The sequence below is a fragment of the Poecilia latipinna genome, unplaced genomic scaffold (genome assembly GCF_001443285.1).
Source record: "Poecilia latipinna isolate Pla-1442-1.1 unplaced genomic scaffold, P_latipinna-1.0 Scaffold180, whole genome shotgun sequence".
NCBI lineage: Eukaryota > Metazoa > Chordata > Actinopteri > Cyprinodontiformes > Poeciliidae > Poecilia > Poecilia latipinna.
In genome coordinates, this window is record NW_015112796.1 from 94,176 (window position 1) to 110,030 (window position 15,855).

The 15,855-nt window shown below is 39.2% G+C and overlaps 1 protein-coding gene and 1 long non-coding RNA gene across 2 annotated transcripts; one reads left to right on the forward strand and one right to left on the reverse strand.

The window, feature by feature from the left end:
• Positions 1 to 6,503: 6,503 nt before the first annotated feature.
• On the reverse strand, positions 6,504 to 13,268 carry LOC106946181 (beta-crystallin B1-like). Its single transcript, XM_015030350.1, has 6 exons — positions 13,213 to 13,268; positions 11,839 to 11,930; positions 11,392 to 11,510; positions 10,705 to 10,837; positions 10,462 to 10,604; positions 6,504 to 7,220 (listed from the first exon to the last, which is right to left on the reverse strand). The coding sequence occupies exons 2-6, from the start codon at positions 11,926 to 11,928 to the stop codon at positions 7,049 to 7,051; spliced, it is 657 nt and encodes a 218-aa protein (XP_014885836.1). The 5' UTR covers positions 11,929 to 11,930; positions 13,213 to 13,268; the 3' UTR covers positions 6,504 to 7,048.
• On the forward strand, positions 7,230 to 9,312 carry LOC106946183 (uncharacterized). Its single transcript, XR_001424717.1, has 2 exons — positions 7,230 to 8,004; positions 8,484 to 9,312. It is a non-coding gene; the product is annotated as an uncharacterized LOC106946183 (long non-coding RNA).
• Positions 13,269 to 15,855: the final 2,587 nt, after the last annotated feature.

Consider the following 15,855-nt stretch of genomic DNA (forward strand, 5'->3'; position numbering starts at 1 on the left):
GTTTTTAGAATTTGTTCATAGAAAACTATATCTGAAATCAATACTTTGTCAAACCTTTAAATGGAGTTACAGCCGTCAAGCCTTTTGGGATCACTCTCACCATCTATGCACATTTGGAGACTGGAATATGCATGAATTTGTCTTTGTAAAATAGTTCAAACTCAGTTATATTGGATGGAGTCATCACTTCTCTAGATATATGTTTCTTTTGTTGAACATTTCCAGCAGATGGTCTTTGCATCCTTTGTCCTACAGTCTCAAATCTTTTACATTCTAATAAGTTTGTGTTTACATGATTTCCTTTCTGAAAATTTTATCCAACTTCCCATCAACTCTTACCAGCGTCAGAGTATTCCCACAGCATGATACTGCCATAATGCTTCATGATAACGGTGTTGCCTACAGGCTGATGTGCAATGTTAGTTTTTCACCTTATATGGGTTTTGCTTGCAGCACAAAAAGTTTAGTTTTAGCTTTGCTTTCAGACTCTTGTTGCATCAAATCAAATGAAGTTCATTTGTATTTCATATTTCAGCAACGCAGCAGTTCAAAGTTTTACATCACAATTACATCATACAGTCATCAATTATGAAACAAGTAATAAGCATTACAGTTTATCAAATGCCATCATCCCAACACAGAGCATAAATTTAAAGTTCTAAACTAACTAAAGGCTTAATTAAACTGTGCAATTTATAAACAGTAAGATTTCCCCTGGTTTGAATATAGGAAAAAAAACAAACAAACATGAAGTTACATTAGATGAAATCAAACTTTTGAGCGAGTACTCACTAAAAGGCCCAACAAAACAGCAATATGGAATAAAATAATTCTTCAGTTAAAACATTTTTTTACATAAGAGTCTTAAGTTCAGCCAGGGGAACGAAATGCTGTAACTGAACTAATACGTTTTGCCATTTGCTCCATGACTGTGGGGCAAAATTAAAATGAACCTCCCAACTGCATGAGTGCTAACAAGATATTTAATGCTTTCTGAATTTGCACAAACCTTTGGCTTTTATCGCCATGACAACCAGCTAGTAGTTTAAGAATTTGGGCCTCGATTGGAAAATGAATAAATGCCTTTAGTCGTGTTGTTGAGACAAAAACACGTCCACCAGTCTACCAGCAAGTTGTGTGATTTCCTGCCTAAAAATGAGCACCTGCAGATAAATTTGTGCTGTACAACAATTTAAGCATGGGAAGAAATGCGTCTGGACTCATGAGCCACAAAAGATGCATTTATCTTTCTCTTTTGACAGCTGGTGAGTAATTTTCTTAACTCTCCTTAGAAGCACTTGAAGCCCCCTGGTGATCACACTTTGAAAACTTTTACTCAACAGCTTTCTCTCCGAACTGTAAATCTCCGAGTTGCCAGCAGAGCAGCCATGGTGAGGGGACTGATGAAAAATACAGGAAAATCAAGTAAAATTTGTTATAATTTTTGTTTTGCTTTTTAACTGCTGATTTCACCGTCTCTCTGCTTTTTGAGCTGCGTCAAACTTTAAAGGTTTTATTGATCCAGCTGTCACAAAATCCTGCAACTCTGAGCCAGAAACATCCAATGAGATTGTGGAAAAATGGGAAAGTCTTCGACACAAAGAATCAGGATGCAAAAAAAAAATTAAAATCATCTTTTCAAACAGTTTGACTCACGTGTATCTTTTCACGAAGGAGCGACGATGTAATTATGTGACACACACCACCTGGATGTGTCATGAACACTGATAATCTTTGAAAAACAAATGTTAACCTTGGGGCACTGTTTCATAAGCCTCAGGTGCCAAAAGAAAGGCCCTCCAAGGACTTCTAAGAAATAATTTAGATAGCCTTTTAGCTGCTTCCATTATGCGGCTACATCAGAGCTCCCTTGGCAAAACAGGAAACATACAAAAACTCTTTCAGACCAAATGCATAAACCATTTCACAGAAGACAAAAATAGATGGCCACTCCTTTCACACCGTGTAGTTTTGCACACCTGCTCTGATTTATTTACGTATATTTTTGTGTTTTGAATGTCATTAGTCCTTTGAGGTTGAATAGGTTTGTGAGTCTAATCAAACTGTTCCTCCATTAATAATTCAATAAACTTTTTTTCTGCCTGTAAATCTGAACATCTTTTTAAGAAGATCCCAGTCTAAACAACTGGATGCACATGAAGAGCTGATTAGTTTTCCTTGTGGGGAAAAAGGGTAATTTTTTTTAGGCGTATTCTTCCTGCACTGCTTTTATCTGGAGAAGTGCTGGTTTAACATTGTTCAAAGCAACTCATGAAAGTGAAAGGACTGTTGTGCAATGAAAGGATTGTCAAATAAGCCGTGGGGCAAAATTGAACTTTGATCATGCAAAGAAAAACTACTAAACCGCAGAAACTGATGCAGCCTTTTTCTACCTGCTCCTTGAAGCGCTTTCAAAAGATCCCACACTGCAGATTCTTGTTGTAATTGTTTATGTTCATTAAGAATTGCAAAGTTTTACACTATTTTGTGGAAAGCTGCTGTGTCACATGCACGTTTGGACAGAAGCTATCGACATGTTTTACTTTATCATTTAGAAAGAAGCAGAATGAAGAAGACTGGAGGCTTGAGTAATGAGGTTTACGGTCTGCCTGATAGTGTGTTGCTTGAATTCAAAGCAGTTTTTCACCCATTCACTCTGCCAGACTCCATAAATGTTCTGTGACATCTGTAATTAAGAAGCTTGAAGTTTTAAATATTAAAGATTTTCTACAACTCTACACCACTACAAAGGAAAAGAGTGGAGAACAAATTTGGTCAAAGACATAATGATCTAATGGCTTTATTGATGAATAGAAACTGAACTAGTGTGTACTGTAATCTGTGATAAGTACACATTACTCTGGAAACCTTCTGTTTTAATTAATCATTAGGGGGAAAAATCATATTTTTTAAAGTGGTAAATTATATTTCTAAGTCCTTAATTTACCCAAGTACAGATGATAGCCACATTCTCATTCTTTTTTTTTATTTTCTATTTTGCAATGAATAATTATCTAAGCTGTTAATAAGCCAGTTGCTTATAACCAAAACTGGTTATCAAAACAAAAAATAAATAAAACATCATTCAAGAATAACCCTTCCTAAAATATATTGAGATCAACATTCAAAAATAACAAAAATCTTCCAAAAATAAATAAAAATATACTGTAAAATATAACGTACAGTGGGTCAGAAATAAAGTTTTTGTATCTGCAGATGTACAAAAATATACTTGCATATGTGTTAAAGACAAACCCCCACTCTGTGTTTAAGTTTTAAAAGCAAAGCACTGCAATTGATTTGTTTAACCACAAGTGTGTCTGAATGCGAATTCTTAGTTCAAGCACAAAGTATAACCCCAGGCATGTGGATAAACATCTATCTGAGAACCTGAGCAGGTTGCATTGCCACCACTCAGCATCGAGTTGCATCAGATTGTGCTGCTGTTTGGACTTTTTACTTATTCTGCTTTCCATCACTACGTGACTACAGACGGTGCTTTGTTTTGTTTTGCTGTTGTAACTGAGAACTGTCAACAATACAGAGTCCCCAAGACAGGACCGCATGTCAGATGTCCGCAAACATTACTGTCCTCTTCTTCAAGAAAGGGTTAAAAGATTCAAGCTGAGCTATTTTTTGATCCGTCTGCAGCCAAATAATGATTAATATCCCTCTGTAGCTTCCTGAAAGTCGCTTTATCACACTTGTATGACTGAAGCAGCTTAAAAGGCTTGTTCCATTAAAATCTAATCATCATTGACGCAGTGTGATTGCCAGGATAACCCATCATGGCCACCTGGCACAGAGTTTCTATAAATTCCCACATGGGTGATTAGATGTATGAAGTTTTGAACATTTAAAGGAAAAGGACAACATTAAGTCAGAATAATTGACGATTTTGTGCAAGAATGGAAAGACAATGTCAACGCAGAAGTGTGTCTGCATCAACTTCTGCGCTGATGTTTGCAGACCGCATCAATATTTTCTCTAGTGGAATTGATAAATAATGCATGAGTGGTTTATCACAAGCTAGAAAACGTAATGTGTTGTTGGAACTCTCTGGAAGCAGGGATGGACTTTTTTTTTTTTTTTACAAATAAGCAATGCTGGGCCAAATTGGTTTCCATCAGTATAAATCAAGTTGAGTTCTTTTGAGAAATATGCTGAGCGAAAAAACTGCTGGGCTGAGAGCAGAGCTTCCTTTATGCTCCAGAATATAAGTTATTCATACCATCCAGTTAAGTTAGTGAAAGTTTTGAAGGAGCAACTAACAGTTCGCTCAGTTCTGTGCAGGTTCAGCATGCGAGTCACTTTTAATACGATCACACCACATTTGTTGCAATGATTTGGCACAGCTGGATTTTAAAGCATAAAATAAAATTGGTTGAAAAGAACAACCAATTTTACATTTACTTTTATTGGCTTTTGATGGTAAAACAGGGATGACTCAGCCAAGTTCAGACATGTTGAAAAGTCAATGTTCTTTTAATAATTGAAATCCCTTTTCAGAAAATATTTGGCACTGATGTAACCCATTTTACGATCGCTATGCCAGTTCCATTACAGGAATTAATCTTAGAAAGAATGACGACATTATGCTGGAAAGAGCAATCAGATCGAATCCCCATCTATTTGGAACAAGTCAGAAAAACACTTCCTGTTGGTGCTGATGAGTTTAAATGCAGTAAGATGTGAATCACGTGTAAACACCGTGCTAGAGACGTTAGTTTCCACGTTTCCTGCATTTGTCAAATTTCTGATTTTGCTTCTCAAACCGAATCTTTCTACAAGATAAAGATAAGAAGTACCTTATAATGGCCAAAGTGTTTGTTTGTCTGCCTTCACACACACATGAATTTGAACCACATCCTAATTCAAAGCGTTTAATATAATGTGAGCCTGCACTTTGCAGCTCTAATGGCTGCAGCTGTTCTAGGAAGGCTTTCCACAAAGTCTCAAACTACTGCTTAGTTCATTAGTTGAGATACAGATATGATAAGTCAGATTTCTTTTAAGTTATGTACAATATTTTCACGACAACTGAAGGTAAGATATAGTTGCTTGATTTGGCTATAAAATGGCACTAAGTGTCTGGAAAATACATAATATTTCCTCCGTACCGACCTGATGGGTGGACTGCTGCAGAGACGGTTCTCCTTCTTCTCTCCACAGAAGAAAGCTGGAGCTCTGGACAACAGGGAGACCTTTGGGTAGCAAGTCACTTTCTTGACTTTTCTGATTGGGACCTTGAAAGCAGAAGATTTTTTTTGTTTGTTTGTTTCTGAATACTTTTCAGAGGTCTACAGATAATTCATTTGATTTCAAACTAGTTGTTTGCCCTCTGACCTGCACTGCGGAGCCTTACATAGACAGGAGTGTGGATTTGAAAAACATGTCTAATCCACTGAAATTAGCACAGGTGGACTCCATTGAAGCTGTTGAGGCATCTCAAGGATGTTCATTGCACACAGCTCACTGGAACCTTTGCCATGAAGTTCTGAGCTCCAGACATGTGAATACACAAGTAAATGTGCTTTCATAATCTCATTTGCAAAAATATTTTTTTCCACACTTTCGTCGTGGAAATAGAATTTTGAGGAAAGAGATTCACTTAATACAATGATGCTGTAATACAGCATTATTGTACCCGCGCCTCTCGCCCAAAATGTCTCACATGAAACAGGCGCCACTTGTCCCCACTAGAGGCAAGGCTGTAAAGAAAATGGGTGGATGGAGATACACTCTTCATAATGACATCGAATGACTTCAGCTTTTACCTACTGCTATGAAAATATTTTGGACAAAATATTTCCTGCTCTGCTCAGCAACTTCCAAATCTGAAATATAATGAGAGCAAACTTGAGGAGCAAACCTAAGCAATGAACAAAAAAGATGCTTTGAAGCTCTATGGAGATAGTAATTTTCTTTTTTTTTTTTTTTTTTTTTCAACTAAAGGTTGTGATTTTTATATAGCAACCAGCATTACTTAAACATGGTCAGAAACAGAAATAACACGCAGTGACATTTATTCATGAAAATCTATTAGAGGAAAGAAAACCACTTGATCATGTTTAGTCATCAAAACATCATAATTAGATCAGTTGACAATAAGTCAAAAATGCTTTTTAACGTCAACTAAACGACAAACACAGCTGCGATTTAATCCGCTTGTTTGGTGAAGTTTACACACCATCACAAAAACCAAGGATTGCAGCAGGCAGATCTGGACATGCATTTTAAATACCAGAATCTCTGCAGCGCTGTTCATTCCAAAGATGTAAACGGTACAACAAGGAGAACTTTACTCAGCAGCAGACAAGAGATTGATAACTCTAGCAGAAGACTCTGTCAACCAGACAACTTTCAGGGGGAAAAAATGAAATAGATGCATGATGGAGGGATGTTGCAAGCTGGTTGACTTGTTCCTAGGTGTCCATCATTGTCTCCTTGAGTTAAAATATATCTGTAGCAGCACATTGGCTAAGTAAGACAAATCAAAAGAATTAGGAGGAGAGTAGCTTTATTGGAGTTAGGGCTGATGTAGCAGCAGGATGGGAGCAGTGAATTTTCAGAGTTTTTCCATCTTTATTCACTCGATCTTCCTTTGTCCGTCAAACAAACATGAAACAAGTCCAAACTCCTGCCCTCCCTTACTCAGGCTGCGATAGGTTGGGTGAGGGCTGACGTGGGTGAAATGTGAAACATGAAGGGGGAGGAAGAGGGATAGAGGGATGTGGGAAAGGCAGGACATGACAGAGACCGGGAGAGAGGCAGAGAAAAATAAAGAGTTTCTCTAACCAGATATAGTCCCAGTGGTTCTTGTAATTCCTCCTCTACAACTTCCTGTAACTCTCCACTGTTTTCCGAATTGCAACTATAAATAACTCCCTACCGTATCCCCTCTACTCTGCACATTGAACCACTGAGAGATTAAGGGATGAAGGAAGCATCACTGCACCCTCTCTTTCCTCCTCTCCTTCGTTGCCCTCCCTCCTTCACCCCTCCAGACCTCCACCTCTCCCTCACTTCTTCTTTTCCTCACCGAGCTTCACTTGGAGGACGTGGTGTAGCAGCCGTGCGGGTGCCACTGCATGTCGCGGATGCGTCTGATGGACTGCATCTGAGGGCAGGGAGCGCCGAATTCATTGAAATGCCTGTAGTCGCCCTTCTCCAGCAGGTACTGGCAGCCCCGGTACCCGGGGAACTGGTACCCCACCCAGCTGGGGAGGGAAAGAGGGAAGCAAGGCGTGAACAGCTCCAAAGTTTGCAATGAAAATGATTCATTCACTTTGCTTACAAGTGAAGACAAACAGAAGGGTGAAAGACGAGTGAGAGATAAGTGAGAAATGTACATAAAATCTGTTCAGAGACAGATGCAGAGAAATCATAGTGGGTAAACAATCTCTCAGATGAAAACAAAAAAACAAAAAAAAAAGCACATTGATCTGTTTTGTTATGCCGTCAGGCTTCCAGACACGGCCGGGTCTGCTACCCAGCTGTTTGTTTCCACTGGTTCACAGCACCGAGAACAAAGTAATCACAGCAGAGAAGAAGCTTTGTTTGCAACCACACCTCTGCGAACACATCCAGGGACGCAGAGCTGCTGACGTCCATGACACCCTCAGCAAGCTGCTGATGAAAAAGTCTCTATTCCTGCTCTCTCTCTCTCTCTGTCCGTCTCTCTCTCTCAGCTCAGAAGAATTGGTGATTAGAAAGCTGTTTCTGCCTGTATGAGAATGACGTCACGGATGTGAAAACCGTCTGACACATGCAGCGGCACACAGACGCTGACTTTTTTTTGACGCAGTAGTTTGAGAATCAGAGTGCAATGTTTTTTGGCAGCCCTGCTGAAATATGTATGATCTGCCGACTGGAAGATGCAAATGCGGGAAAAAGTGTGGTGCGGTAGTCTGGCTGCAGCCTCAGTCGGGCATACAAAACGACTGCAAAGCACTGCTTATGTATACTTGTAAGATAAGTTAAATAAGATCTCAAGCCACAAAGGTGAGACTTGTGCAATTTCCACCTTATGCATGTTCCACCTTGTGCTGTGAATATTGAATTCACAATGGAGGATGCAGTGACGTAAAAAGAGGAAGGTGATATCAACGCCGTTGTGTCCTGGTGAAATAGGTGCCAGATTTAGACATTTTTCATGACACCTCAGAGTTAGAAGCAAATTCAGCTTGAAGATGTTATTTGTAGAAGTAACATATATGAAACTTTTCCTCAAGAGGGGGTCCTGTATAATAAAAAGAAGGTTTTGTAATTTGTGGCTCTGCGAAATTTTTACATAGAAAAGGCAGATTTTAACAAATATAGATTTTTTTTTTTTCATCAGTACAAGAAAAAAGTTACTAAGTCAACTGACACTTTCCAAAAAATGCAGAATATTATAACCAATAAATGTATTAATTTTCTTTTTGGAAATGGTTGATGGTCTCTCAAACTGCAGTCTTTTTCATGTGTCCCTTGTCCTACAGGCTTGGATTACATGGTGAAACTGCCTCACTTTCATGCAGTCAAGCTCTGCAGAGCTCTGGCAACGAGTTCAGATTGGACCCAGGTGTGCTGAGGCAGAGTGGCATCTAAAGTTGCAGGACTCTAGCCCTCGAGGAATGCAGTTTGAGACCCGAGCTTTAAGACGTAAAAGAAAAATCAATATTGTGGTTCTTTAGTTTCGTCATAAAACGCATAAAATTCATGTTGCGTCTTTTTCAAATCTCCTGTAAACGTTTTATGCTCTAAAAACACGATGTGACTCCTGACAAAATTTGATTTAGTGTTAAATTTGAAAGTTTTCTATCCAATGTGTACCCTGAAGAAACGGTGGAGCTGATGCCATGTGACCTGAAAGCTGGAGTGGGGATAGAGAGCAGAAGTTGTCTCCTTTTGTTTGTGAAAGCTGCAGCCTCTGGCAGATTTGTTATTTTTAATTTATCACAAAACTTCATCACCAGCATTTGCAACAAGTGCATCTCGTTAGCTACAGAGCGGCTCTTCGCTGCGGCGCTTCTGCTGGTGAAGAAAAGACAGCCCTCCACAAAATTATTACCGTTTTCCCCTCTGACCAACTCAGTGTCTGTTTTTATATGAGCAATATGACCCTCCACCCAGTAATACACCAGCGGTTACATGAGTGTGAGTACAGTAAGGAAATTGGTTGTTCATTTTAGCAGCTAAAGGAACTCTAATTGGTGTCTAATTTGAGCTCTCATACTCACTGCTAAGCTAAAGGGTTATTTTTATGTTTTCCAGTAATACGGGCTGAAATTGATTATCTCTGCCAGTAAATCTGAAATATTGAATCTGTAAGACCTGCATTTGATTAATCTACACTGGACAGAGATTCTTAGTTTGAGATTTACAAGCCATAAATGTAAGCATTTATGAAAGACAAAATGAGACATTTTCACACTTCACAGGCCCGTTTTGGATTACTAACATCGAACCATGAAAAGCACTACATATGGAGAAGATAAATCAGGACCGAGATATTCTACGCTGATTGCAAATTGGGTTTTTCTTCCATCTGAGGATGCAGGCTTAAAAGCAGAGGCTTGCCTAGGGCCACATTCATGCAGGAATCACCACTGGGTCAATATTTATCCATAAAGTGATGGAAAAACTACTGAGGAGATAAACTGAGACAAATTATTATACAGAAAACATCCATAAGTTTGACTATTTCTCTTGATCTGAAACAGTCATCTATGTGCTGCACTGTTTAGTGGAGCTGATGAGCAGCAACTAAGCACCCAGAATGCAACGCTGTATGACATTGGCTATCATTCCCCAATCAGGAATTATACAGATTAGCATTGTTAGCTGTACTAATTACTCGTCTCTGTGAGCATTCCTTGGAAAAGTCAAAAGTCTGTCAACATTTCCAAATCCAGCATGACAGAAAGATGTTGAAGACAGAATAACTTTGGTCTCCAAGCCTTCCTGGGATCAACTTAAATAATTGTGGCAAGTCCGACTATACATCCAAAATGACGCTCTGTGGCAAACGGCACCTTTTTAGTTGCGATAAATGAAAACTAAAAGTAGAAAAGGGCAAATAAAAAGGCAGTAAAGTGACCAGTTCATGTTGAGCTCTTTGATGTAGCATCTGGAGGAAAAGCTGTCATGCTTCTGTGGAAAATACAGTTTCCTTATAAATAGCCTTTTTACAGTTTTTGCTCTTCTTCTGACTTTTTTTGTAAACACTGTACTCCTAAAGGTTATTGCTGTGTCTAAGAGTGTTGTGGTGAATGAGATCTGATGGGGTTTTTTTTAAACATGGCATAAATAGTTTAAATACTCTTTAATAAATTCAGGGGAAAAAAACTTGCTTGTTAAACCCGAGGTAAAAATCTGGCAGGTAGATCTTGTTATGAACCGTTGATGGTTGGAAACACGGGGTCAACTCTAAAAGCAAGCGTTTTCACAAAGGTAAAATAACTTTAAGATGCTCACGTCCCACAGCTGACCAAGATGCTTCCCACTCTGTCGGTGAAGCCGTAGGCAGGCAGGCTGGGAACATCATCATCCATGATCTCCATCTTACGGCCTTTGTACTCTCCGACCTCATATAAACAGATCTTGTGTTTCTCAGGATCCTGCAACGTGTTGGATGAAACAAAAACAAAAAAAGGAAATGAAGAGGAAGAATAGAAGAGAGCAAGCTTTATTCACGAGTGACAGCATAGCAGAGCTCACCATCCGCACAGGCCTGAAGGACAGAAGGTAATCGTTCTTCTGGCAGCTGCTCCACGAATCCCAGCGGGGGTACTCGCCCTTTTCCAGGATGAACATTTCACCACAGAAGTTCATCTGTTCAAAGCCCACAAATCTGAGGAGTGGAATAAAGTGCACTAAGACGAAAGATGTACATTGAATCTCTGATTATGGAAGCCTTTCAGTTATTAAGCTCAGAGAGCAGCATTGATTACCCTTTGCGAGAGCGCTGCTTAGCCTTTGATCTCGCTCTTCTGCTTGTCGACTCCTTCTCAAAACTGATTGTTGACATATTCTGGCCTGAGATGCTTCTTTGGGGATTTAGTGGTAAAATGAATTGTATAATGATGCTCTTTATTCTGTTATTGTCTGTTATCGTGTCTTTCATTCTGCTCACACTGCAACTGCAGTTTCTTGGTTAGAGTATAAGCAGAGGAAAGTTGCTTCTGGTCAAAGTCAGATGCTATCTGGAAAACTGAAGCTCGCTCTGCTGCTGCACACTCTGTGCAAATCGCTGTGGATAAAAGCCTCCCCTGACTGCCTGAAAGAGCAAAAGTGTCCCATAATGGAGAGGCGCATCAGTGAAATCACCTGCTGTTTGCCCGGAGAAGTGGGGTTTCTGCGTGCAGTGCTTAAACTCGTGGGCGTGCGGAAGTCGGCGGTACTCACGGCCCACAGCAGACGCGCAGGGAGCGCACCCTGTCCATTCCCATGTCACACACGTTCACGCACTCGGCGGTGATGTCAATGCAGCGGCCCTGGAAGTTCTCCTGGTCGTACACGCACATCTGATGAACACAGAGCGAGGGGGGGGGGGAGGAACTGGTTAAACTGAGGTGGCAAAAACCTTCCAAATAATGGGTGTAGGGTAGAGATCGTTATGAAGAGCCCATGTTGTCTTCATACAACATGGGCTCTTGTTGGGCTCCTGGAGTATTTTTCAGCCATTTGTAACATTCGACCACCTGCTCAGGGAGCGTTAAAAACCAGGAGGAGGGAGCAGCAGGTGAGAGGTCAGGGGGTAAACCGTTAGGTCAGCCGCTTCACACCGTCTAACAAAGAGTAGCAAGAAATGTTTGGAAATCTGCCGTAGATGCAAGGGTGTGCTCTCCGTACCTTGTAGGACATCATGCCGGTCTCAGACGTCTTGCTCTGAGCTGCTTTCCCATCAGGCTGGGACTTGGGTTTCTCTCCTCCAGCAGACATGACTTGAAACCAGGAGAAGAAAAGATTTGTGACAAAGGTATAGTTTTAACATTTTAAAAGTTACCAATCACTGACAAAGCACTCTGAAAAATAATTTTGAAGTCTCACATCCCAGAGATATGTAGAAGCAATTAAAGTAAACTATTTAATTTGGTTGATTTTTCTACAATGTTCTAATATAATCCTTTAAAAACATAATAAACATTTAGTCTGAAATGGACAAAAGTCCAAACTACTTTTTTTTTTTCTTTTTTCAAAATAAAAGCAATTATTTACATATTTGGTAGTAGGGACCAAATTTTTTTGCCTTTTTCCCCTTAAAATGTAAATATATGTCCTGATTTAGTGAAATTTGAAACAGCACAGATTTTGTAACAAACAATAAGTTAAACTTTAAACATGCTTTCTGCAAAGAGGGAGATTACAATTTAAGAGGCTTTCACAACGTTAACATAATTTACAATGCACTAAATATCTCTGCCACTTGCTTTTTCTTGATAAATCAGATTTTGTCATTAACATTGCTTAAGAATATAACCATTAAGGGATTAGATTTAATGACAACAAGCTTCTTCCTGCTCCTGTTCAGATATGTAAATTGAATCAAAATGTACTTTTTTCATTTTGCTTATTTTTTTAATATAACTTTCTCCCTTTTTCCCTCAGTGTTTGTTTTTTTTTTTTTTTTTTTTTTGTAATTCCCACAGGTTGTTGCTGTTACTCTGTCTGATACATTTTAAAATCCCTTTTTTCTCTCTGTTTTTGACTGGAGTCATAAAAGCTGGGTCACCTGAGACGAGACCACAGAGTCCCACGTTAGCAAACATTTAACTTGCACAGCAGAACAAAAGCAACGCAAAGTAAAGTCTGAGCCGTTTTTCAACAGATGGTACAAAAAGATCCATCAGTCTGTTCAAACTTTGCCACACTTGTTCATCACTTGTTGGAGCTCAGAACAATCGATGTCTTTTATCCGCAGTCAAACAATGAAGAAGCACAAAAGACAAAGTGAGCTGCAAGAAAATCACTCAAATTAATTCAGTTTAACAGTATGGATCTGTTCACTGGCTACTGAAAATGCTTTCTCACCATGTGCCAGCACAACATTTGATTTTAAAATCTGCCATATTCTTTATGTTTTTCATTAATAATGCTGGATTTTCCCATTCTAAGGTCACATTAATTCATTTATTTTATAATTCTGACTCCCACAACCATATCTGGACTCTACCTCAAATCCTTTCTTCTCTTCTCTTTTCTGCGGGGTGTTGATCACTGTCTTACCTGTGGCAGTGTGTGAGTAAATGAGCGGATTGGTGGTCAGTGTGGGAGTACAGAGGGGCCCACGTTAGCTTTTATACGCTGGCGCCTGGAGTGAGGGGATTATGCTGATAGAAAAAAACTCGCTGAGCTCACAGCCCCCACAGAATAGAAATACCCCATCATCAAACACAGAGAGAGACACGGGATACCAGCTGATATAAAAGAAAACTACAAGGAAGACACATGACCTCAAAGCTTTTTGTTAGATCAAGAGGACTTAATCAAAGATAATTGAGGACGTCGCTGTTGAATTTACAAATAACCTGGCTGAAAACACCAGCAGTGGGCCCAAATCACTTAAGAAAAGCTATTACTAATTTTGAAAATAAATAAACGTCACCTAATGTCAAGTTATTTAAAGTAGAGACACTTTGTTTGCTGTGGAAACTACAACCAATTAGCAATCATTTGGTATTGTATTTGTTTTTATAAAGTAGAGATGCTGCTCAGAGTGTGTTTAGTAATTAATAAGGGCATAAATAGGAAAAATATGACACAACTAGAAACAAATATATCTACTTAAAGTTAGTCTTCCTGTAGCTGCAGCAGCATTAGTTGCTATAGAAAGTTAGAAAAAGTCCATTGCAAAACTATGTTTTCAAAAGTGAGGCAAAAGACTCAAGGTTTTTAATTATGACAGTACAGGAGGTTCCATGTGTAACTTTTTATATCGTATAAAGTGTCTTCTAAACAAAATAGTTTCTATTTTTAGGGAATTTTATGTCATCGATCAACTTGAAGCAATGTATACTGTAATTCTGTGAAAAATGAAACATTCTTCATTTTTCTTTTACAAGTGGTAATCTGAAAAGTGTGGCGTGCATTTACTTTTAGAACTCTTTCACCTTATTCTGTATTCATATTTTGCTGCAAGTACCACTGGTCATTAGACCAGTGGTACCTGCATTAGACCAGTGGTACTTGCCACTGGTTCTGGCATTAGACCTAATGCCAGAACCAGCTTTGGACGTCTAGATACAGACATGTTTAATCAATTATTTGCAGCTCAACCTCAGTTTTATAAAATAAGACTTGCATGTCATGAACATGGATTTTGGTTTGAACTTTGAATGCATTATTCTAATTGATTAATCCAAACCACTCCACTGTATTTATTGCGTTGGTTGAGGTTGTTGTCCTGCTGGAAGGTGAACCTCCACCCTCGTCTCTAGTCTTTTTCAGCCTCAACAGGTCTTCTTACAGTGTTGTCCTCCTTTTCCCCTCCACTTAGCTAAAATCATCTTCCTAAAAACTATGACCAGCTTCTGTATCTCTGCTTCACAAAAACTTCCCAGTTGTTTTGCCAATAACTAGTCAGCAACCACAACTACTGGCTAATGGTATATTTTCATAAACCATACCCAAAAATCTGTTCAAAATTGTAGTTTGACAAAGACGGAGCGATCTTTGTCTGTGTTTGCTGTCATACCTAAATGGTTTCTGTCCAGTATTTTCAATGTAACAGCAGGGCAGGTTTTCTGGTTTTATACAGTGAGGCTTCTCACAAAAATATTCTGTCCTGCTTCTGTCGGCGCTGTAATAAAAACGAGTTGGGTAAAACAATAACGAGAGAAGCAATAAGCTGGGAGAAGCAATAACCTTATTATACCTTTGGGTGAGCAAAGGGGTTCTGCGAATGCAAGGACAAACACCCATCTAAATCTCTCTCATGAACACTGAAGGAGGAGGTCATTAAATTAAAAGCCTTGAGTGTTTCCTTCCAGTGTGGGTGAGGGTAATATTACATAGGGCGTGGGCTGCAGAGCATGGAGGAAACACACTGGCCATATGTGAAGCATGAGCTGGCAGTCGAGTTCATGTGATGTGCGGCATCACATGAACTCAGAAAGGAGGCTGAGGCCACAGCTGTGCTCCAGCTGAGACACCGGTGGCTGACGTAAAGCAAAGAGTTGTTCAATGGCCAGCCTACTTCCTGTCCTTTGAATATGGTCAAGAAAGAGGCAGCGAGAATCAAGAGGCAGAAGAGGGCGCATTATGAATCAAACGTTGCACATCCTTTGTCGCTGCAGAGAGCCTGATAATCAAATAAAAAGAGCGGCGAGAGAGGCATTCAAGTTACTTTACAGAACAGCTTTTAACTGTAGAGTAGTCGCTTGTTTTCAGGACCATCAAGAAATGTCAGTCATACTTGAAAGCCAGTTTATTTAGAAATAACAAAGTACAATGGGTTTAGGTAAAGGAAAGACAAAAAGTATTCTGTTATGTCAGGTTTTTCCAAATTTGTTGGAATTACGTTTATATTTCTAAATACATAAAATATGAAACTCTCATTACCATATTATGATTTTTAATTGTTGTTTTAGTTTTCATCTGTATAGGACGGATATTGAGTAGACAGTTTGATCAGAGGATGATGATCTGCTGCCATTTTGTGTTTTATTTACAGATCTGGTTTAAAGTTCCACATTAACATTATGGACATGAATAATGATACTAATCCTATAACTGCAAAAAGAGTCTGTTTAACTTTTTTTTTGTACTCATAGAGCAGCTGAATTTAATTTAAAACACACAGGCATGATATCACCCAACCAATTTGAATTATTTGTTGCATCAAATTAATGGGGATTGGTGCTGCCACAG

Excerpts from the sequence above, each read along its gene's own strand:
- LOC106946181 (XM_015030350.1), bottom strand. The coding sequence starts at position 11,928 with ATGTCTGCTGGAGGAGAGAAACCCAAGTCCCAGCCTGATGGGAAAGCA. Across the intron at positions 10,838-11,391 it reads CTGCGCGTCTGCTGTGGGCC|ATTTGTGGGCTTTGAACAGA; the intron begins GTGAGTACCGCC and ends TCCACTCCTCAG. Across the intron at positions 7,221-10,461 it reads ATCTTGGTCAGCTGTGGGAC|CTGGGTGGGGTACCAGTTCC; the intron begins GTGAGCATCTTA and ends TTCCCTCCCCAG.